Genomic DNA, 23,344 nt, shown 5'->3' on the forward strand with positions numbered 1-23,344 from the left:
CATGTTACATTCACAGCCCCACTTTGCGGTCAGGTACATGAAGAACGGTAACTCTGTTATTGCATTATGCCCAGCATGTTGAAGAACCGCACCTCAGTAGCATCCATGATTAGGTCTCGCCTGAGCCAGCGCGCATGCGCTGCTCTGCGAGACATTTAGTAAGGGCTTTAAACTTTGGAACACATGCTCGTGCATTTGTTTTCTTCACCCGCTATTGTCCTTTGCATGCGTCTTTCTAAGAAAGCCAGCACGCAAATGGCCAAAGGCGGGTGCATGTCCCGCCTTCTCTCTGCCCTGGCCTAGGGTCTCCGGGAACGAGGGCGGCTTTCCTCCCTCGTCATGGCTCATTAAGCACAGCGTACACTTTCAGCTCCAAACGCGGTCGCTTTCACTTTCACATACCGCTCTTGTTTTATTTATTTATTTACTAGAGCGCCGTAATGCCTTCCTGCACAGAACACCCCTCCCAAACATCAACCAGAGCGATGCCGTGGCTTGTTTCTTTTCTTTGTGAGCCACTCTCACTGCAGGCACGACGTATTTTTTTAAAATTTTATTAACGGAGCATTGCGCTTTACATTTTAAATGCAGTACTGGGCTGTACAGAGCCCTCATTGCTGTGCGTGCGCTACATGAATGGATATTTGTTTGTTGTGTAGTGTGCAGTACTGGGCTGCACAGAGCCCTCATTGCTGTGCGTGCGCTAAAAGAACGGATATTTGTTTGTTGTGTAGTGTGCAGTACTGGGCTGTACAGGACCCTCATTGCTGTGCGTGCGCTACATGAGCGGATATAATAGGCTCTTGCTCTACAAGGTCTGCTGGCTGTTTGTTTTGCAAATTCATACAGCGCAAACTGAATTAAAGAGTAGTAGAGACCTTTACAAGACACCCAGTTACATTACACAAGAGCACATTCACATAGGAACAAATTGCCTTTTAGAAGGCAAGGGAGAAAAACTAATTTGCCCAGAATCACACATTGGTAAGCCAACGCCATGACTCGAACACCAGCTTCCGCACGCGATCATCATGCGTGATTATTCAATTATTCGCACGCGATCATCATTCGTGATTAATCAATTAATCTCCCCATGGTCCCCCTGTTTATTAAAAACGGGGTGCTAGGGAACATTCACATGAGCTATAAGAAGGGACCACCCCGTTAAATCTGTTTCGTGTTCTATCTACTCGCCGTTTTTTGTATCTAATATTGGCCCTCTTTCTGCTCTTCCATGGGCCCCCTTCGAGATCCTCCTCTCTATTCGCATTCTGTCAGCACCCTCCTACCTAATAGTCATCCACCATCACGTCCACCACCACCACGTTGTCCATGTCGTCGTCCACCACCACCACGTCGTCCACCACCACGTCGTCCACCTCCACGTCGTCCACCTCCACGTCGTCCACCACCACGTCGTCCACCACCACGTCGTCCACCACCACGTCGTCCACCACCACGTCGTCCACCTCCACGTCGTCCACCACCACGTCGTCCACCTCCACGTCGTCCACCTCCACGTCCACCTCCATGTCGTCCACCACCACCAAGTCCACCTCCATGTCGTCCACCACGTCCACCTCCATGTCGTCCACCACCACCACCATGTCATCCACCACCACGTCGTCCACCACCACCACGTCGTCCACCACCACCACGTCGTCCACCACCACCACGTCGTCCACCACCACCACGTCGTCCACCACCACCACGTCGACCACCACCACCACGTCGTCCACCACCACCACGTCGACCACCACCACCACGTCGACCACCACCACCACGTCGACCACCACCACCACGTCGACCACCACCACGTCCACCACCACCACGTCGTCCACCACCACCACGTCGTCCACCACCACCACCACGTCGTCCCCCACCACCACCACGTCGTCCACCACCACCACCACGTCGTCCACCACCACGTCGTCCACCACCACCACCACGTCGTCCACCACCACCACGTCGTCCACCACCACCACCACGTCATCCACCACCACCACCACGTCATCCACCACCACCACCACGTCATCCACCACCACCACGTCGTCCACCACCACCACCACGTCGTCCATCACCATCACGTCGTCCACCACCACCACGTCGTCCATCACCATCACGTCGTCCACCACCACCACGTCGTCCACCACCACCACGTCGTCCACCACCACCACGTCGTCCACCACCACCACGTCGTCCACCACCACCACGTCGTCCACCACCACCACGTCGTCCACCACTTCCACCACGTCCACCACATCCACGTCCACCACATCCACGTCCACCACATCCACCACCAGCACATCCACGTCCACCACCACCACCACGTTCATCATCACCGCCACGTCCACCACCACCACATCCACCACCGCCACCACCCGTGACCGGTAAAATGTCACTGAAGGGCTGGGGTAATAGGAGTGTCAACCCCGGCTGTACATGGGATATTTAAGGATGCATTGGGTGCGAGAAGATGGGAATAGGGGCTAGAAGTATTACACCAGACCCAAGATACATTCCTCATCGTGGATCAGGTTACTAATTAGCAGCCTGCGCTCAACGTTTGCACCCCTCCCACTCTTCTTTGTTTGTTCTTTGTAGCGCGGTCCAGTTTCACTTTAGGGACCGGGGACCGCGTTTGCTGAAAGTGACAATGTATTCCAACAGTGTGACCTTTACTTTCAGTTCATAAATGGCACGGAGAGTAAAGACAGAAAAGCAACCCCCTCTGCCGGTCTACTTTTCTACCTGTTGTAACCTCTATGCTGTCCATAAACACCAATTTCATCACATCTCTACAAAGAGGCACATGTTTTGGGGTTCACAAGGCTTTCGCATGTTTACATCGTTTTCAACCCATCATGTGTTTTATGATTCCTCATCTAGTTGTGAGTTCCCTTCTAGTTGTGTTTGTTTCATTGTACCTCCCGCTGTGGATCCCTATTAACCCCTTCGCTGCTAGGCCTTTTCCCCTCCTGTGCTAAGCCTTTTTTGGGCTATTTGGGGTAGTGCGCGCTTAGGCCTCTGTAACTTTTTGACCACATTAGGTATCCACGCCAAATTTGCGTCCTTTTCTTTCAACATCTTGGGGATTCTAAAGGTACCCAGGGTTTGTGGATTCTCCTAGAGGGTTCCCAGAAATTAGTCAAAATACAGCAATTAGTTTTTTTTTTGTGAAAAATGGGAAAAACGGGCTGCAAATGAAAGCTTCTCGGTTTTTCTCTGCAAATGGTATCAAAAAAGGGTTTGTGGGGCTGAAATCACCATTTCTCCAGCTTTTAGGGAATGACAGAATTTTGTTAGAAAACCAACATTTTTTACACATTTTTGGCATTTTTCTGGGACATGCCCTATTTTTGCTATTTTTTGTGCTTTCAACCTCCTTCCAGTTAACGGTAGAAATGGGTACAAAAACAATAATGGATCCTGGAAAGCTATACATTTCTGAAAAGTAGACAAAATTCTGAATTCAGCAAGGGGTCATTTGTGTAGATCCATCAAGGTTTCTTTATAGAAATTTACAGGTAAATATAGGAAAAATTAAAAATTTGTTGAAAAAAGCAGCCTTTTGAGTCAACGTTTTCACCTGTAACTTCTTCGAATTATGACATCTCTTTGAAAGCAATGTACCGTTACATCCGGTAGACCTTCCTGGTTGTGGGGACATATAGGACTTGTAGGTTCACCAAGAGCCCAACGAACCCAGAGTAGGAAACTGAGCAGCATTTTGTAATGTTTTTTTTTTTTGGTCCGGGTATATAGCAATTATTGTGGGAAAATGTATACATGGAAAAATCGGTATGAAAGTCACCTATGTATTTCTGAAATGGGAACAAATTACAGAGTTTAGAAACAGTGCATATTTGCACATTTTCGAAATTGGGAATACTCATATTTGCATGACAATTATTGGTCATTTTTCAAAATGACTTTTTTTTTACACAATGTCTTTCATTTGGAAGGGAGAAATGCATCAAAAATCAATAGGTAATAACAGTTGCTTTACAAATTTGAACTACCCTAAGTCTCCCGATAAAAATGGTACCTCACTTGTGTGGGTAGGCATAGTGCCCACGACAGGAAGTGGCTCAAAACCTAAGGTGAACGCACCACATTTTCACACTGAAAATTTACACTTTATTTGCGAAGAGTCTAGCTGTAGTTTTTGAACCCTAGCCCTGCCGGCACCTAGGGAAACCTAGCAAACCTATACATTTTTGAAAACTAGACACCCAGGGGAATCCAGGATGGGGTGACTTGACTGCCTCCCACCATGGTCTGTTACCCAGAATCCCTTGCAAACGTTAAAAATTGACAAAAAAAACACATTTTCCCCACATTTCTGTGATGGAAAGTTCTGGAATCTGCGTGGATCCACAAATTTCCACCCACCCCGCGTTCCCCAAAGTCCTACGAGAAAAATGGTACCTCACTTGTGCGGGTCGGCCTAGTGCCCGCGACAGGAAACGGCGCAAAACGCAACGTGGTTTTGCAGTGAAAAATGACCCTTTTTTTGGCAAAGTGACTAGCTGTAGATTTTGAACCCTAGCCCTGCCGGCACCTAGGGAAACCTAGCAAACCTATACATTTTTGAAAACTAGACACCCAGGGGAATCCAGGATGGGGTGACTTGACTGCCTCCCACCATGGTCTGTTACCCAGAATCCCTTGCAAACGTAAAAAATTGACAAAAAAAACACATTTTCCCCACATTTCTGTGATGGAAAGTTCTGGAATCTGCGTGGATCCACAAATTTCCACCCACCCCACGTTCCCCAAAGTCCTACGAGAAAAATGGTACCTCACTTGTGCGGGTCGGCCTAGTGCCCGCGACAGGAAACGGCGCAAAACGCAACGTGGTTTTGCAGTGAAAAATGACCCTTTTTTTGGCAAAGTGACTAGCTGTAGATTTTGAACCCTAGCCCTGCCGGCACCTAGGGAAACCTAGCAAACCTATACATTTTTGAAAACTAGACACCCAGGGGAATCCAGGATGGGGTGACTTGACTGCCTCCCACCATGGTCTGTTACCCAGAATCCCTTGCAAATGTAAAAAATTGACAAAAAAAACACATTTTCCCCACATTTCTGTGATGGAAAGTTCTGGAATCTGCGTGGATCCACAAATTTCCACCCACCCCGCGTTCCCCAAAGTCCTCCGAGAAAAATGGTACCTCACTTGTGCGGGTCGGCCTAGTGCCCGCGACAGGAAACGGCGCAAAACGCAACGTGGTTTTGCAGCGAAAAATGACCCTTTTTTTGGCAAAGTGACTAGCTGTAGATTTTGAACCCTAGCCCTGCCGGCACCTAGGGAAACCTAGCAAACCTATACATTTTTGAAAACTAGACACCCAGGGGAATCCAGGATGGGGTGACTTGACTGCCTCCCACCATGGTCTGTTACCCAGAATCCCTTGCAAACGTAAAAAATTGACAAAAAAAACACATTTTCCCCACATTTCTGTGATGGAAAGTTCTGGAATCTGCGTGGATCCACAAATTTCCACCCACCCCGCGTTCCCCAAAGTCCTACGAGAAAAATGGTACCTCACTTGTGCGGGTCGGCATAGTGCCCGCGACAGGAAACGGCGCAAAACACAACGTGGTTTTGCAGTGAAAAATGACCCTTTTTTTGGCAAAGTGACTAGCTGTAGATTTTGTACCCTAGCCCTGCCGGCACCTAGGGAAACCTAGCAAACCTATACATTTTTGAAAACTAGACACCCAGGGGAATCCAGGATGGGGTGACTTGACTGCCTCCCACCATGGTCTGTTACCCAGAATCCCTTGCAAACGTAAAAAATTGACAAAAAAAACACATTTTCCCCACACTTCTGTGATGGAAAGTTCTGGAATCTGCGTGGATCCACAAATTTCCACCCACCCCGCGTTCCCCAAAGTCCTACGAGAAAAATGGTACCTCACTTGTGCGGGTCGGCATAGTGCCCGCGACAGGAAACGGCGCAAAACGCAACGTGGTTTTGCAGTGAAAAATGACCCTTTTTTTGGCAAAGTGACTAGCTGTAGATTTTGAACCCTAGCCCTGCCGGCACCTAGGGAAACCTAGCAAACCTATACATTTTTGAAAACTAGACACCCAGGGGAATCCAGGATGGGGTGACTTGACTGCCTCCCACCATGGTCTGTTACCCAGAATCCCTTGCAAACGTAAAAAATTGACAAAAAAAACACATTTTCCCCACATTTCTGTGATGGAAAGTTCTGGAATCTGCGTGGATCCACAAATTTCCACCCACCCCGTGTTCCCCAAAGTCCTACGAGAAAAATGGTACCTCACTTGTGCGGGTCGGCCTAGTGCCCGCGACAGGAAACGGCGCAAAACGCAACGTGGTTTTGCAGCGAAAAATGACCCTTTTTTTGGCAAAGTGACTAGCTGTAGATTTTGAACCCTAGCCCTGCCGGCACCTAGGGAAACCTACCAAACCCACGCATTTCTTAAAACTAGACACCCGGCGGCTTCCAGGGAGGTATGGCTTGCGTGGATCCCCCAACGTTTCCTTACCCAGAATCCCCTGCAAACCTCAGTTTTTGCTCAAAAAATCACTTTTTTCACACATTTTGGGGTGGGAAAGTAGTGGCATCACCGGGCTCACACAAATTTACCACCACCCAGCGTTCCCCCAGGTCTCCCGGTAAAAATGGTGCCTCACTTGTGTGGGAGGCCCAAGTACCCGCGGCAGGCAAGGGCCCAAAACGTAGTGAGGCGACATCAAAATGGCCTATCGCCAAATCACCTGGTTTTGCAAGGGGGGTCACTTTGGTTTTTGGCCCGGTGCGCGGCGGCCATCTAGGGAAACCTACCAAACCCACGCATTTCTGAAAACTAGACACCCGGCGGCTTCCAGGGAGGTATGACTTGCGTGGATCCCCCAACGTTTCCTTACCCAGAATCCCCTGCAAACCTCAGTTTTTGCTCAAAAAATCACTTTTTTCACACATTTTGGGGTGGGAAAGTAGTGGCATCACCGGGCTCACACAAATTTACCACCACCCAGCGTTCCCCCAGGTCTCCCGGTAAAAATGGTGCCTCACTTGTGTGGGAGGCCCAAGTACCCGCGGCAGGCAAGGGCCCAAAACGTAGTGAGGCGACATCAAAATGGCCTATCGCCAAACCACCTGGTTTTGCAAGGGGGGTCACTTTGGTTTTTGGCCCGGTGCGCGGCGGCCATCTAGGGAAACCTACCAAACCCACGCATTTCTGAAAACTAGACACCCGGCGGCTTCCAGGGAGGTATGACTTGCGTGGATCCCCCAACGTTTCCTTACCCAGAATCCCCTGCAAACCTCAATTTTTGCTCAAAAAATCACTTTTTTCACACATTTTGGGGTGGGAAAGTAGTGGCATCACCGGCCTCACACAAATTTACCACCACCCAGCGTTCCCCCAGGTCTCCCGGTAAAAATGGTGCCTCACTTGTGTGGGAGGCCCAAGTACCCGCGGCAGGCAAGGGCCCAAAACGTAGTGAGGCGACATCAAAATGGCCTATCGCAAAACCACCTGGTTTTGCAAGGGGGGTCACTTTGGTTTTTGGCCCGGTGCGCGGCGGCCATCTAGGGAAACCTACCAAACCCACGCATTTCTGAAAACTAGACACCCGGCGGCTTCCAGGGAGGTATGGCTTGCGTGGATCCCCCAACGTTTCCTTACCCAGAATCCCCTGCAAACCTCAATTTTTGCTCAAAAAATCACTTTTTTCACACATTTTGGGGTGGGAAAGTAGTGGCATCACCGGGCTCACACAAATTTACCACCACCCAGCGTTCCCCCAGGTCTCCCGGTAAAAATGGTGCCTCACTTGTGTGGGAGGCCCAAGTACCCGCGGCAGGCAAGGGCCCAAAACGTAGTGAGGCGACATCAAAATGGCCTATCGCCAAACCACCTGGTTTTGCAAGGGGGGTCACTTTGGTTTTTGGCCTGGTGCGCGGCGGCCATCTAGGGAAACCTACCAAACCCACGCATTTCTGAAAACTAGACACCCGGCGGCTTCCAGGGAGGTATGGCTTGCGTGGATCCCCCAACGTTTCCTTACCCAGAATCCCCTGCAAACCTCAATTTTTGCTCAAAAAATCACTTTTTTCACACATTTTGGGGTGGGAAAGTAGTGGCATCACCGGGCTCACACAAATTTACCACCACCCAGCGTTCCCCCAGGTCTCCCGGTAAAAATGGTGCCTCACTTGTGTGGGAGGCCCAAGTACCCGCGGCAGGCAAGGGCCCAAAACATAGTGAGGCGACATCAAAATGGCCTATCGCCAAACCACCTGGTTTTGCAAGGGGGGTCACTTTGGTTTTTGGCCCGGTGCGCGGCGGCCATCTAGGGAAACCTACCAAACCCACGCATTTCTGAAAACTAGACACCCGGCGGCTTCCAGGGAGGTATGGCTTGCGTGGATCCCCCAACGTTTCCTTACCCAGAATCCCCTGCAAACCTCAATTATTGCTCAAAAAATCACTTTTTTCACACATTTTGGGGTGGGAAAGTAGTGGCATCACCGGGCTCACACAAATTTACCACCACCCAGCGTTCCCCCAGGTCGCCGGGAGGCCCAAGTACCCGCGGCAGGCAAGGACAACAAACGTAGTGAGGCGACATCAACATTGCCTATCCCAAATGTCGCTTCACTACGTTTTGGGCCCTTGCCTGCCGCGGGTACTTGGGCCTCCCACACAAGTGAGGCACCATTTTTACCGGGAGACCTGGGGGAACGCTGGGTGGTGGTAAATTTGTGTGAGCCCGGTGATGCCACTACTTTCCCACCCCAAAATGTGTGAAAAAAGTGATTTTTTGAGCAAAAATTGAGGTTTGCAGGGGATTCTGGGTAAGGAAACGTTGGGGGATCCACGCAAGCCATACCTCCCTGGAAGCCGCCGGGTGTCTAGTTTTCAGAAATGCGTGGGTTTGGTAGGTTTCCCTAGATGGCCTCTGCGCACCGGGCCAAAAACCAAAGTGACCCCCCTTGCAAAACCAGGTGGTTTGGCGATAGGCCATTTTGATGTCGCCTCACTACGTTTTGGGCCCTTGCCTGCCGCGGGTACTTGGGCCTCCCACACAAGTGAGGCACCATTTTTACCAGGAGACCTGGGGGAACGCTGGGTGGTGGTAAATTTGTGTGAGCCCGGTGATGCCACTACTTTCCCACCCCAAACTGTGTGAAAAAAGTGATTTTTTGAGCAAAAATTGAGGTTTGCAGGGGATTCTGGGTAAGGAAACGTTGGGGGATCCACGCAAGCCATACCTCCCTGGAAGCCGCCGGGTGTCTAGTTTTCAGAAATGCGTGGGTTTGGAAGGTTTCCCTAGATGCCCGCCGAGCCCTGGGCAAAAAACCAAAGTAACCCCCCTTGCAAAACCAGATTAACTATTGTTACTACAGCGTGAGAATTTAGGAATAATACTGCAAAGAAAATGTGGCAGACAGTTTGAGGTTTACAGGACAATGGGGATAAAAAATATTTTTCAATTCACTAGAGAGACATCACCATGAACTCCCAAGGGTTTTCGACAATATCTACAGTTGGTGGGTTATTCTTACATGGAAAGTGTACCTTGGCAGAGAAACTAAAGACAAAGATTCCTGCACAACCAGCTATTCCTCAAACACACACACATACTGGTTGGATTTGGCACGAGGGCGAGTCATGGTTCAGTGTATTAAATTTTATTAACAAGAGATTTCACAAAAATGAAATGCACTGTCAATAATTAAATTCACAAAAAACCAAACCAATGACTCGCAGCTCGTGAGCTGTAAAGCCACGTCAAGGCACCAACCACTTTACAGGCCATTCACACACCTTTCATACGTGATACAAACAAGACCATTCGCACCACCAGGTACAAAAGCAACACAGTACAAAAATCACCAAAAAGGGACAAGGTACACCCTGCTTCAGAAAGACAAATATTACTGCACAGCCATCTAACCCGCAAGCACACACACATACTGGTTGGATTTGGCACGAGGGTGAGTGATGGTTCAGTAGATAAAATTGTATTAGCAAGTGATTTCACAAAACATGAAATGCACTGGTAATAATTGAAAGGGCGAGAAACTGAACCATTGACTCACAGCTCGTGAGCTGTAAAGCCACGACAAGGCACCAACCTCTTTACAGGCCATTCATACACCTTTCATACGTGTGAGACATACAAAACCATTCACACCGCCAGCCGCGGGCCCATCACATAACAAAACTCACACCAGCACACAGCGCCATTCAAGGGCCCATCACTTTCACACGCCCACAATCCAGACACAGCAACTACACAGGCTGAAGGATTGCGTGGAGTGGCACTCAGCTAGCAGTGTGTGTAGTGACCAGCAGAAAGTCACTACTCACACACAGCCAGCCAAGCACCAGTCGACACACACCGCTAGCCAAACGCCAGTCCACGCACACCGCTAGCCAAGCGCCAGTCCAGGCACACCGCCATCCAATCGCCAGTCCAGGCACACCGGCAGCCAATCGCCAATCCACCTACACCGCCAGCCAAGCTCCAGTCCACGGACACCACCAGCCAAGCACCAGTCCGCACACACCACCAGTCCACGCACACCGCCAGCCAAGTACCAGTCCACGCACACCGCCAGCCAAGCACCATTCCACGCACACCGCCAGCCAAGCTCCAGTCCACGCACACCACCAGACAAGCTCCAGTCCACGGACACCACCAGCAAAGGTCCAGTCCACGGACACCACCAGCCAAACACCAGCCCGCACACACCACCAGTCCACACACACCGCCAGCCAAGTACCAGTCCACGCACACCGCCAGCCAAGCACCATTCCACGCACACCGCCAGCCAAGCACCATTCCACGCACACCGCCAGCCAAGCACCATTCCACGCACACCACCAGCCACGCACCAGTCCACGCACACTGCCAGTCCATGCACACCGCCAGTCCACGCACACCGTCAGCCAAGCACCATTCCACGCACACCACCAACCAAGTGCCAGTCCACACACACCAACAGCCAAGCGCAAGCCTACACACACCGCCATCACATTTTGGATTTTTTTAGAAAAAAATAAAAACACAAACAAATTGCAAATAGATACAAATCTTCTAACAGAAAATCAGCAACTAAATACATTGCACTAACACCAACCTTGAAACAGAATTATATTTTCCAAAGAATACAGACCAGGCAGTTCACTTTACCACTCATGAATGTTCCCAGAAATTTTTACGCGTGTGGTACGCTCTGAAACAAGCAGAGAGACACAGTGCAGGATGAGAGGGACAATCGGGGCAGTACATACGACTCTCCTTCCGCAAACCTCTTCGCCAACAGACTCTACATCTCCTACTGGGAAAATCTTTTGCGGGTGTGGGAGGAATGTGATCTGGAAAGTGGCGTTCTTTCAATCTAGCAACATCCTCCACCAGTCCAACTCTAGGAACACTTGCCTGTTCCACTACAACAAGGCTGCCTATTACAGACTCCTGAAACTTAGCAAAAGTCATCTTTGACTCAGGGCAAGAATCCTGGAACACAACAAAAGCATTAAACATTGCCAAGTGGAAAAGATGGATAGCCAACTTCTTGTACCAAATGTAAGCCTTACGAAGAGCAGTGTAAGGTTCCAACCTCTGATCTACTCTGTCAACACCACCCATGTGCCTATTATAGTCTAAAATGCACACAGGTTTGCGCGCTTCAGCGACCTGACCCCAAACAGTCACAGGTGCAGTGCTTTCATCATAGATGGAAGTCAGCATGTAGACATCTCTCCTGTCTGTAAACTGCACAGCAAGAAGCTCCTGGCAACGCAACGCACTGCACTGTCCCCGCACAAGCTTTTGACAAACAAGTTCTTTCGGAAAACCTTTACGGTTACAGCGGATTGTGCCACAAGCAAAAGTGTCCACTTTGGCCAATTCCCTGAACAACCGCACACCAGTGTAGAAGTTATCTACATATAAATGGTGGCCTTTGTTAAAAAATCCTCTACCAAGTTCCCAAACAATTTTCTCAGTCACTCCAAAAGTGGACGGACAACCAGGGAGGTTAAACCTAGATTCCTTACCGGTGTACACCCTGAAATTAGAGACATATCCAGTCCTACTGTCACACAGCATATACAGCTTTATTCCATAGCGTGCCCTCTTACTAGGAATGTATTGCCTAAAAACCAAGCGGCCCTTGAACAACACCAAAGACTCATCCACTGCAATTTCTCTACCAGGGGCATAAATCTCAGAAAATCGATCAACAAAGTGATCAAGGACAGGCCTAATCTTAAAAAGACGGTCACAATCAGGGTGATCTCGTGGCAACGCTAAACCATTATCAACAAAGTGCATCATCCGAAGCAGAAGCAAATACCTGTCACGAGTCATGACTGCCGGAAAAATAGACGTTGCCATCAAGGGACTGCTAGACCAATATGAAGCCAATGATGGCTTCCTTAGCAAGCCCATCAAAAAAGTTAAACCCAAGAACTTCTTCATCTCTTCAACATTTGTGGGAGTCCACCGGGTAGCTCTAGAGTGTGGCTTAAGACTGGCACTGTTGTCCCTCAAAAACTGTTCGGCATACAAATTAGTCTGCTCAACAATCTCTGCCAAAAACACATCGTCCATAAACAACTGAAAGAAATTTACAGGCAAAAAGTTCTCAGTATTCACTCTAGACCCTGGAACACCAGTAAACTCTGGAAATTCCGGCTGCACCATGCCAGGGGCAACCCAGAGGTCATCACTTTCAACGGGAAGACTTGCAGCCCCAGCCTGCAGCCCAGATGCCTCTTGCCGCACTACACCAACGGGAAGTCTTGCAGCCCCAGGCTGCAGCCCAGATGCCTCTTGCCGCACTATCGGCACATCAGTCTCCTCCTCCAAACATACTGCTATTATTACACCCATTTGCAAAACAGGCAGAGAAATCAAACACATTTACATTGTACAAAAATAAGTCTCTTACCAAACTACACAAACAGCAGAACCACCAGTCACAACACTGCAACGTGAAATGAAGAAAAGCCTTCACCTAGAACAAAAAAGTAAACAAAAAAAAAACATTACAATTGGAATTCCCAAAAAATATAACAATAAACATTATACCATGCTATGTCACTACCCAAATGGTCAATCGGGTTGTGTGCCAGAAAACAAATTACACCCTGGAAGCGAGGGGTCACTTCTATTTTTATTTGAACTAATTCCCTGGTGTCTAGTGGCCTTTTCTGCCCCCCCTGGGAGCAGAAACGGCGAAAAAATAAAACCGATCTGCCCCCAGAGGGGGCAGAAAAATCTACAAAATAATTAGGGGCCCAAGGAAGCGACCCTTGCCCAAGGGGTCGCTTCCTACAACAAAAATTAGATCCCTGGTGTCTAGTGGGCTTTTCTGCCCCCCCCCCCCCCTGGGAGCAGAAACGGCAAAAAAATAACACCGATCTGCCCCCAGAGGGGGCAGAAAAGTCTTCAAAAAATTTAGGGGCCCAAGGAAGCGACCCTTGCCCAAGGGGTCGCTTCCTACAATAATAATAAGATCCCTGGTGTCTAGTGGGCTTTTCTGCCCCCCCTGGGAGCAGAAACGGCAAAATAAGGACACCGATCTGCCCCCAGAGGGGGCAGAAAAGTCTTTCAAAAATTTGTGGGCCCAAGGAAGCGACCCTTGCCCAAGGGGTCGCTTCCTACAATAATAATAAGATCCCTGGTGTCTAGTGGGCTTTTCTGCCCCCCCTGGGAGCAGAAACGGCAAAACAAATGACACCGATCTGCCCCCAGAGGGGGCAGAAAAGTCTTCAAACAATTTAGGGCCCCAAGGAAGCGACCCTTGCTCAAGGGGTCGCTTCCTACATAAATAAGGATATCCCTGGTGTCTAGTGGGCTTTTCTGCCCCCCCGGGAGCAGAAACGGCGAAAAAAAACCACCGATCTGCCCCCAGGGGGCAGAAAAGTCTTATAATAATATATGGCCCCCAGGAAGCGACCCTTACCCAAGGGGTCGCTTCCAAAATAAAATAAAACACATCCCTGGTGTCTAGTGGGGCATCCCTGCTCCACGATCGCGACGCTGTGCGCGATCGTGGAGCAGGAATGCCCTGTATTGAGACATCAGGGGAGAGGAAATACTCTTTCCTCTCCCCCGATGCCTCAATACGCTCTGAAAGGCCCCCGCCGCCCCACCGGAACACACAAGACTCACCTACTCGCTGTGGACGCCTGGAAGCAAATGGCTTCCAGGCGTCCGAGCACTTCCTGATGACGCCGGCGTGCGCTGTGCGCGCTGACGTCACCAGGAAGCGTGGGGGGGCTCGGGGGTGGCAGCGGAAACTCTTCCGCTGCCATCCCCGTCTGTGGGGGCACGATCGATGCCCCAGGGGGGGAGCGCCAGCGCTTCCCCCAGGGGCTGTCCTCATGACGGAGCGGTTCCGTCATGAGCACAGCCCAACTGATGCTCATGACGGAACCGCTCCGTCATGAGCATCGAAGGGGTTAAGGTTCTCTTGAAATATGGATGGATGTCTGGTAACAGGAGCAGTTGTTACCACTCTCTCGCTTATCTTACTAGTTTGCGTTCATACTTACTTCCTCTATATTTATTGTTTTGCCTGTTGTTGGTTCCCTCAGTCGTTTGTGTTATACTTGTCTGACTATGCTCTGTATTCCTTGTGGACTACCAGTGTCTAAATGTACCGAGGTTTTCCCACTGTATATGACAGCACATAATTCTTCACAGGTGTAGTGGTATTTGTTTCTTCCTCGGTTCTTGAGCAATATTACTGGTTTGTCTGGGGCTAGTTACAATAAGAGTCGCATGGAGATTATTAAGTTATGCTCCATATATCTTGTTTTTTGTCGCTGCGCCGTTCTGTGACCCAGAGTGTCAAGCCCAGGTCTTCCACTCTCTCACTGCCTGTCTCTCTCTCTCTATCTCTATCTCTTTCTCACTGACTGGCTCTCTAACTCTCTCTTTCACTGACACTCTGACTCTCTCTCACATTGACTGAATGTCTCACTGACTGACTAACTAACTGACTAACTCACTCTCAATCTCTCTCACTGACTGATTCTCTCACTCGCACTGACTGATTCTCTCCCTCGCACTGACTGACTCTCTCACTGACTGACTCTCTCACTCTCACTGACTGACTCTCTCACTCTCACTGACTGACTCTCTCACTCTCACTGACTGACTCTCTCACTGACTGACTCTCACTCTCACTGACTGACTCTCACTCTCACTGACTGACTCTCACTCTCACTGACTGACTCTCACTCTCACTGACTGACTCTCACTCTCACTGACTGACTCTCACTCTCACTGACTGACTCTCACTCTCACTGACTGACTCTCTCACTGACTGACTCTCTCACTGACTGACTCTCTCACTGACTGACTCTCTCACTGACTGACTCTCTCACTGACTGACTCTCTCACTGACTGACTCTCTCACTGACTGACTCTCTCACTGACTGACTCACTGACTGACTGACTCACTGACTGACTGACTCACTGACTGACTGACTCTTTCTCTCACTGACTGACTCTCACTGTCTGACTCTCACTGTCTGACTCTCTCTCTCTCTCTCTCTCTCTCTCTCTCTCTCTCCCTGACTGACTCTCTCTCACTATCTGACTCTTTCACCGTCTGACTTTCTCTCACTGACTTGACTCTCTCACTAACTGACTCTCTCTCACTAACTGACTCTCTCATTGACTGACTCTCTCTCATTGACTGACTCTCTCTCATTGACTGACTCTCTCTCATTGACTGACTCTCTCATTGACTGACTCTCTCATTGACGGACACTCTCTCATTGACTGACTCTCTCTCATTGACTGACTCTCTCTCATTGACTGACTCTCTCTCATTGACTGACTCTCTCTCATTGACTGACTCTCTCTCATTGACTGACTCTCTCTCATTGACTGACTCTCTCTCATTGACTGACTCTCTCTCATTGACTGACTCTCTCTCATTGACTGACTCTCTCTCATTGACTGACTCTCTCTCATTGACTGACTCTCTCTCATTGACTGACTCACTCTCTCATTGACTGACTTACTCTCATTGACTGACTTACTCTCATTGACTGACTCACTCTCTCACTCTCACTCACTAACTGACTGACTCTCTCACTGACTGACTGACTGACTAAATGACTGACTCTCACTAACTGTTATACAGGTACTATTTCCCAACCTTCACCCTCCTGTTATTTATGGCCCTCATAACAACAACAAAAACATAATAATCAACCATTGGGACAGGCAGATAGAAGTTGCCAGCATTGAAAGGGCAAAAAAAATCAAGACCTTATTTATTGTTAATACTTTTTTAATATGGTCGTTCAGTTGTACATAATGCTTTCTTGGTCATATATAAGGTAACAAAAATGCTTCTGACACTTCTTTATTATAACTTTTCAGCATACTGCAGACTTCAGTAAAACACAGCTTATAGACAGAGGCAAAGTCAATATCTCTGGCTAAACACTTATAAGGTCCCAAAGGCGAGACTTATTGACTATGCCAATGCTTGTTGTATCTGTTATCCTTCTACAGTAAAGTCTGAGATGTACTAACGTCAAGCACTTTTGTAGAAGACAGTGTGTCATAATCATGACTGCAATAAGTATATTTAAAATACATTTCTTTATTATTTAAACATAACATCAGTTTAATGTACCTGCTTGGTTGTTGCAATGTGTCAAAATGTGTGTAAAACAAAAAAGCGTTAGTGAAAATGTTTTACTGTTATGGACATACCTTTTTGTAGGCTCAGCATAGTCTGAAGTACTAGAACACCTACGCCCAACCCCTCTTTTTCAGAGAGGGAGTGGTTTACTTGAACATTTTCTTTTGAGTATTGTCCTCTTTCTGTCCAAGCCTAATATGGTAAGTTAAGAAATATTATCTTGTCTTTGTAGGCACTGGATCAGGATAGAAACGCTTTACAAAAAGTGAAAAAATCGGTGAAAGCCATTTACAACTCTGGCCAAGGTAAGTTCTCTCTCATCTAGGTATTTCGCACTTTGTACATAGCTTCAGTAAATGGATAACATCCATTGCATACATGCAAACACTTAATTTATATTTCTTTGAGTCTCCTGTATTGACTTTCATAGATTCAGATGCTTTAATTTTCTCCATCATCAAAGTGCGAGTCCCACTGTAAATATTGAAAGTCATTATAACAAGTGGTATAAATGAAAGCATTGCACAACAAAGCTTAAACAAGTGACATTAACCAGTTCACATCATTTTAATAAGAACAAACTTTAGCCAACCAGGAAGCTGCTCCTGAAGCACTCTTCCCATCAAGGGCCACCATACCTCAGATTTCTTACCTCACATCGTGTGGAGAGAGTTTCCCTGAGCTCTGCTCAGTTTATTGTCTTCAAAGCTGAGTTTCTGCAACTCTTTACCTTTATTTGGATCTCAACTGTATACACTTTCATGGTACCCTCTTTTAGGTGTTAATCCTGACCGAAAAGAATATCAGAGGCCTTTTTTTTTGGCTTTGTATTTCCTGTAGGAAACTCAAGCTCTATTCTGAGGACCCTCGTAAGCAGTGCTGCTACTGCCATCCCCCTAATCATAAACACAAAGATTACTGTTGCTATCTCACGTTTTCTACGAAGACAATAAACGATCTAGTGGGCAGGCTTTTGATTTGACTACAGAAGTTGAAGGCAAAGGACAACCCCTACTCTGGAGACAAAGATGAGGGAACATCCTCTCATGGGAAGACTCACAGAAAACTCTTTGAGGAAGAGTGTGAGGAGGAGCCAGCTTTCACCCCCATGGCGGACCCTCACCTGGGCTCTCGAGACGTTTTGCCATCCGCCAAACGGGACACGCCAGACAGGCAATGGTTAATTAACCCGAACTCCTCTTCCCCGCAGGAATGCCCCGAGAGGGAGGGAAAAGGACCAATGGAAGGAGACCTGGGAAATAGAAGGGCGGACCTGGTGGACGAAGGGGAGTTCCCGAAAGACGCTAGGAGCAAGGAAGACGGCGAGTGGAGGGCAGACGTGAGGAACCTGGAGGATCTGCAGCAGAGGACGGCGGGACCTGTCGAGGACCGAATCGAGACAGACGCCATCCACAAGGAAGAAGACGTTGTTTCTGCCGAACCAGAGACCTAGTCAGAGGACTCGTGGACGCCCCCGGAGGACGCCTGCATGCCGCCGTAACTCTGGAGAGTTACGGCTTCAGCGGTATGTGACTCGGGAGAGGGGGTTGAGGGGATTGTGGTTGTTGTGGGCACGGGGATTTAGAGCCATTTTATGTTTGTTTTGGGGAGGGAAGGGGGTGCACTAGTATCAAGGAAGTTGTCTGCCTTTATTTTCAGCTACCCTTCGTTATCCCTCAGACCTATGAATTAGGTCATAAAAAGCTTATCTCTGGGCATATATGACTCGTGACCTGAAATAAGGGGCGAGTTTAACTTTCTATACCCGTTTTTTTTCCTCATTCGTGCACGCCCTATTTCACAGCACCTCGCATCCTGCACTATCCCTAGACAGAGCACCTGGTGACGGTACTTTTTTCCTGAACTAAGACACCGTAACAGCTATACTTACCGCCTGTTGTCTCTTCTTTTTCCATGGTACCCGGGAACGTCATCACTTACCTGGAGAGGAAGCAACTGGCAGAGGGATCTCAAGCACCACCAAGGAACCAACATCCACGGAATTCACCTGTGCTTCTCTTTTGTTGTTCGCTCTGTGTCTTGAATAAATACGCCATCATAGATCCACGCATAAGACCTCCTCGGTTCTTTTTCCGCCCGTCCCCCTCACAAAGAGTAATTTGCCAGGAGCACTCCAGACGAATCTACAAGAGCAAGTAAAGGAAACACTCAGTCTTGTCTCGGAGATAGAAAAACCTATGAAAAAGGACTCTTCTTCAAAAAAGCCTTAAAAATCCAGGTCTGAGTGTTCCACGCCTTCATGGAAGGTACCCCTAGCTCTGACACAAGATTTGGACATCTCCCTCATCGATGAGAATGCGTCTAAAAAATAAAATAAAATAAAGTTGTTGTCACAAACATCCGCAAGGACATTGTAGTCTGAGGGGGCGTGGCCTAGCAGGCGAAGATGGTGGTCGCACAGTGAATGTGCTCCCGGACCCCTCCGCTATCCGTTGTTCTCTGCCTGCTCCCTGGGACGTCTAGGGCGGTGGACTGTTCCCTCCCTTTGCCACTTACCTGGTGTTGGTCCTCAGACGGTGATCTCGCGCCCAGTGCTCCTGGTAGCAGCTGGACGATCCGGCCGGCGCCCGCAACTGTGAGGGCGGCCGTTCCTCCTCCCGCTCCAGCCTGTATTGGGAGCCTGAGCTGTCGCGGGTGCCGAGACTCTGCTGGGACTGAGTTTCCGGGCGGGCTGCCCCCCTCGCCTGCGCTGCGGTCTCTGTGGCGGCGCTTCAGGATCCCTGCGGCCCTGCTCCCCCATCGGCCGCCTTTTTGGGCGGCGGGGGCTTGCTTTTGGAGGCGGGTGTGGCTCGCCTGGTGGGAAGTGGCCTGCGGGGGAGCCTCTGATCACTGGCTCTCGGCGGATGTGGGGGACTCCGGCTGTGGGCCGGTCCTCCTGTGCTGTGGTGCTTCTCCTGGAGGTCCCGCTGACGGCGCGGCTGGTGGACTGCCTCTGGCCCCCCGCACCCGGGGCCGTGGGACGTCGATATCTGGTGTTTGACCCCCCACTGGGGCTCCTTGGTTTTCGGCCGTCGCACTGGGCGGCAGGAGACTGGTGAGGGGACCCGGGGGAGACGCTGCTGCCGCTTGAGGTGAGGGGGAGCTGGGTTGAGGGGAGGCCCTGCCATCGTTGCCCCCTGCCCTTCCTCTGCGGTGAAGGCGCTTCGCTCCCTGACGGGGGGCTGGATGCTCCGGTGGTACGGGGTCGTTCCTGTGCCCTTCCTGGCGGCGGAGCTGCTGGCTGGCTGCCTCTTTGTCCGGCGCGGTGGCCGCGGGGTGGCCCTGACCCGTCCTTGGCTTCTCTGTGAGCAGTGCTGACTACGGCGGCGGGGAGCCGGAGTTGTGAGGGGAAGAGATCCTTGCTACTGGCTGGCGGTCTGGCGGAGGTGCGGACCTGCGTGGTGGTGACCTTGGAGCGTGGTGAGTCCTGGCGGGGGGCCTTGGTGTGACTGTGGGCGACCCCCCCCCCCCCCCCCCCGCGTGCCTGGATTGCGAATGAGTTGGGTCTGGTGAGGACATTGTGGATGGATGACCTGTTGCCTCCTCCTGGCTCGTCTGCTGTGGATCCGCCCTCCCGGATCCTGGTGACTGGGCTTCTGAACTGCTGAGGTGACGTTGCTGATTGACTCTGGGGAGAAAGTGTTGCTGGTACCTGGAGTGGGGCTCCTGAACCAGGCCATTGCTCCCACCCCCTGCGGATTGCTATACCTGGCCCTGCCCGCTAGTTGGATGGGCCCCGGACTGGAGTTATAGGTGTGCGCTGACCTGGACGTGCCGTGTCCCCCCTCCTTATCTCACCTACCTTCCTTCGCATGCTGGACACTCTGGTCCCGGAGCCTGCGCTCTACCCTCTCTTTGCCCACAGGCAGCCATGGTCAGAGACAAAGTACCCAAGATGCCCGCCACCCAAACTAAGATTTCACCACCGCTGAGGCTGGGACCACGGGTGGGCCCGCAAACAAGGACCCTCCGGCTGCAACAGACCTCTACCATCCTCCAGGCGATCCATATGTCTGTCCTCGGTTGAGGGGAAGATCGCGGAGGTCCGCGTGGACATGGCCCTGATCCGACAGGACCTCCGCAATGCCACTGCCTGGATTACGGAGGCCGAGTCTCGAGTCGCCGTTGTGGAGGATGACGTCCTCCAGCTTAAACTTCAGATGACCCAACTTCAGTCCCGCATGCAGGAGTTGCACCGTCGGGCGGAGGACGCTGAGAATCGGGCCCGCAGCAACAACCTCCGCCTTGTTGGTTTTTCGGAGGACGTGGAGCAGGGCCGGACGGCGGAATCCGTGGAGCGCTGGATACGCTTCTGGATGCCTGAGGGCTCTCTCTCCCCCTGGTTTACGATTGAAAGAGCACATAGATCGCTGGCTCCTCGTCCGCGGCCAGGCGCGCCTCCTAGACCCATCATCTTGCGTATCCTCAACTTTAAAGACCGAGACGCTATCCTGACGGAGTCTCGGAAACAACAGCCTCTCAAGTACGATCACCTGACTATAATGGTCTTCCCTGATTACACTCGCGAGGTCCAGTCCCAGCGTCGCTCGTACAGAGATGTCAAGCAAAAGTTGCACTCGCTGAACATTCAGTATCGGCTCCTTTTTCCAGCTCGGTTGCGAGTGCTCTTCCAGAATAAATCCTTCTTCTTCGATACGCCTGAGGAGGCCTGGGCATGGGTTACAGAGGAGCGGCCGATAAAGCTGAAGGCACGAGACCCAGCGCCACCCAGTGATAGAGCGGGCACTCATCAGAACATGCCGACCCTCCGGCCGCGGCGCCGGCGCTCCGGGAGACGCAGGGGCCAGCGGCGCGCCCGCTCTGACTCTCTGGCGTGCCCTCAGCGGGCCGCACACCGGGTCCAACTGGGGAGATGGCTTCTTCTGAGCGGCGCTCTGGCTCTTGGGGCCGCTCTGATGCCCGGGCCGCCTCGCACATCCTTGCTGGACCTCCCGGACACTGATCTGTCCCGTAGTCCGACGCTCCTCCCAGGGCCGGACTGAGGCCGGGTGGGGATGTCGGTGTCTCTAGTTCCAGCTATGAAAGGTTTTAATTGTTTGTACCTAGTCTTATGGTCCACTGATGACTGCTGATATCTGGCTTGTACATCCTGCTATGAGGAGTGGCCCTCCACGATGCTCCCTTGTTACCAAGTGATTTAGTTTGGTTTTTTGCTTCCTTGTTTACTGTTGGGCGACAGGTGCTTCCGTTCCTGAAGTGTAGGTGGGGGGGGGTTGGAGCTCCGGCTCTCGTTTGTTTTGGTTTTTATTTCTCTTGTTCTCTGCACCAAGTCTGGCACGCTATATCTGGGTGAACGCATCCCGCACATTGACATGCTCCCAAGTCCGCTGGCTCTGAGCTCGGCGTTATCCCCGGCCGCTCCACCATACAGGCCGATGGTCCGGCTTCCTGCAAGGTCCCCTCATGTCTGGCAAATTTAGCGGAGCGTCCTCGCTCCATATCATGTCCTGGAATGTCAATGGCCTATTGGACAAGATTAAGCGCACTGCCGTCCTGCAATACGCTCCGCGTCGGGCTGTGGATGTGCTCCTGCTTCAGGAGACCCACCTACTAGGCAACCACTGCCACTTCCTTGCGCGCTATGGCTTTGGAGCTGTCTGGCATTCTGGATTCAATAGAGGTTTGAGAGGGGTGGCTATCCTGGCGCGCCGCGCTCTTCCCTTAGTAGCGCGTAAAGTGATGCATGACCCGCAGGGTTGTTTTGTTCTTCTAGAAGGGGCCCTCGGTGACCGTCCCCTTAACTTGGTAGTGGTTTATGCGCTCCTCGCTGGCTCCCACACGCCATAGGCTTGCCACTGTGATTGCTGCCCTACCCCTTGGACTGACCGTGGTGGGAGGTGACTTTAATGCTGTTATGGACCCTGTCCTTGACTCCAAGTCCCCCTCCTCCACCTCCAGAGCCACCCAATCTGGCCTCCTCAAGACATGGGCTGCCGGCCTGGGGCTTGGAGATGCCTGGAGACTTTGGCACCCGACTGCGCGGCAGTACACTCACACCTCAGCCTCGCACCGCACCCATGCGCACATAGATTATATTTTCCTGCCGGCCTTGGATTGTTGGGCGACTCAAACTGTCTCTATCCTTCCCAGGGGCCTTTCAGATCATTCTCCGGTGACCCTCCGTGTTTGCGCCCTCCCCCAATCCTCCCGCCCATTTTGGCGGCTCAATGCCTGGTTCCTCCAGGACGGTAAGGGACAGTGTTGGTACCGAGCTCCGACGTTATTTCACTACAAACCAGGGCTCGGTGTCCTCCTCTCGCACTCTCTGGGAGGCTGGCAAGGCCACCATCCAAGGATTTGCGAAGAGCCACCTTAAGCTCACCCGTGCGGCCCGGGAATCCCAGATCACGCTTCTTGAATCGCAGGCCGCCCAGCTTGACACTCAGGATAGGAGGCTTGCATTCCTGAGGGACGAGATCAGGCAGACCTCGATGGAAGCTGCCAAACTCCTTTGGCACTCTTCGGTGGCCCGAGTGTACGGCTGGGGAGATAAAAATGGGAAACTCCTCCATCGCCTGGCCACCTACCCCATGGCCAATCGTATAATACCGGAAGTGGTGGACGCGAGTGGTGGGATCCAGTGGGCCCCGTTGGCGGTGGCTCAGTGCTTCGCAACCTATTACACTACCCTATACTCTGCGCGGGC

The 23,344-nt window shown here is 50.9% G+C and overlaps 1 protein-coding gene across 4 annotated transcripts in view; it reads left to right on the forward strand.

The window, feature by feature from the left end:
- Positions 1-23,344, forward strand: part of ASAP1 (ArfGAP with SH3 domain, ankyrin repeat and PH domain 1) — a 1,875,051-nt gene that overhangs the window by 413,597 nt on the left and 1,438,110 nt on the right. For all 4 annotated transcript variants that reach the window (XM_085604920.1, XM_085604922.1, XM_085604921.1 and 1 more), the window contains one exon: positions 16,910-16,982. In XM_085604920.1, coding sequence (XP_085461046.1) covers positions 16,910-16,982 — 73 coding nt within the window. The remainder of the gene's footprint in view (positions 1-16,909; positions 16,983-23,344) is intronic.

Source organism: Triturus cristatus, chromosome 5_1 (genome assembly GCF_964204655.1).
Source record: "Triturus cristatus chromosome 5_1, aTriCri1.1, whole genome shotgun sequence".
Lineage (NCBI taxonomy): Eukaryota > Metazoa > Chordata > Amphibia > Caudata > Salamandridae > Triturus > Triturus cristatus.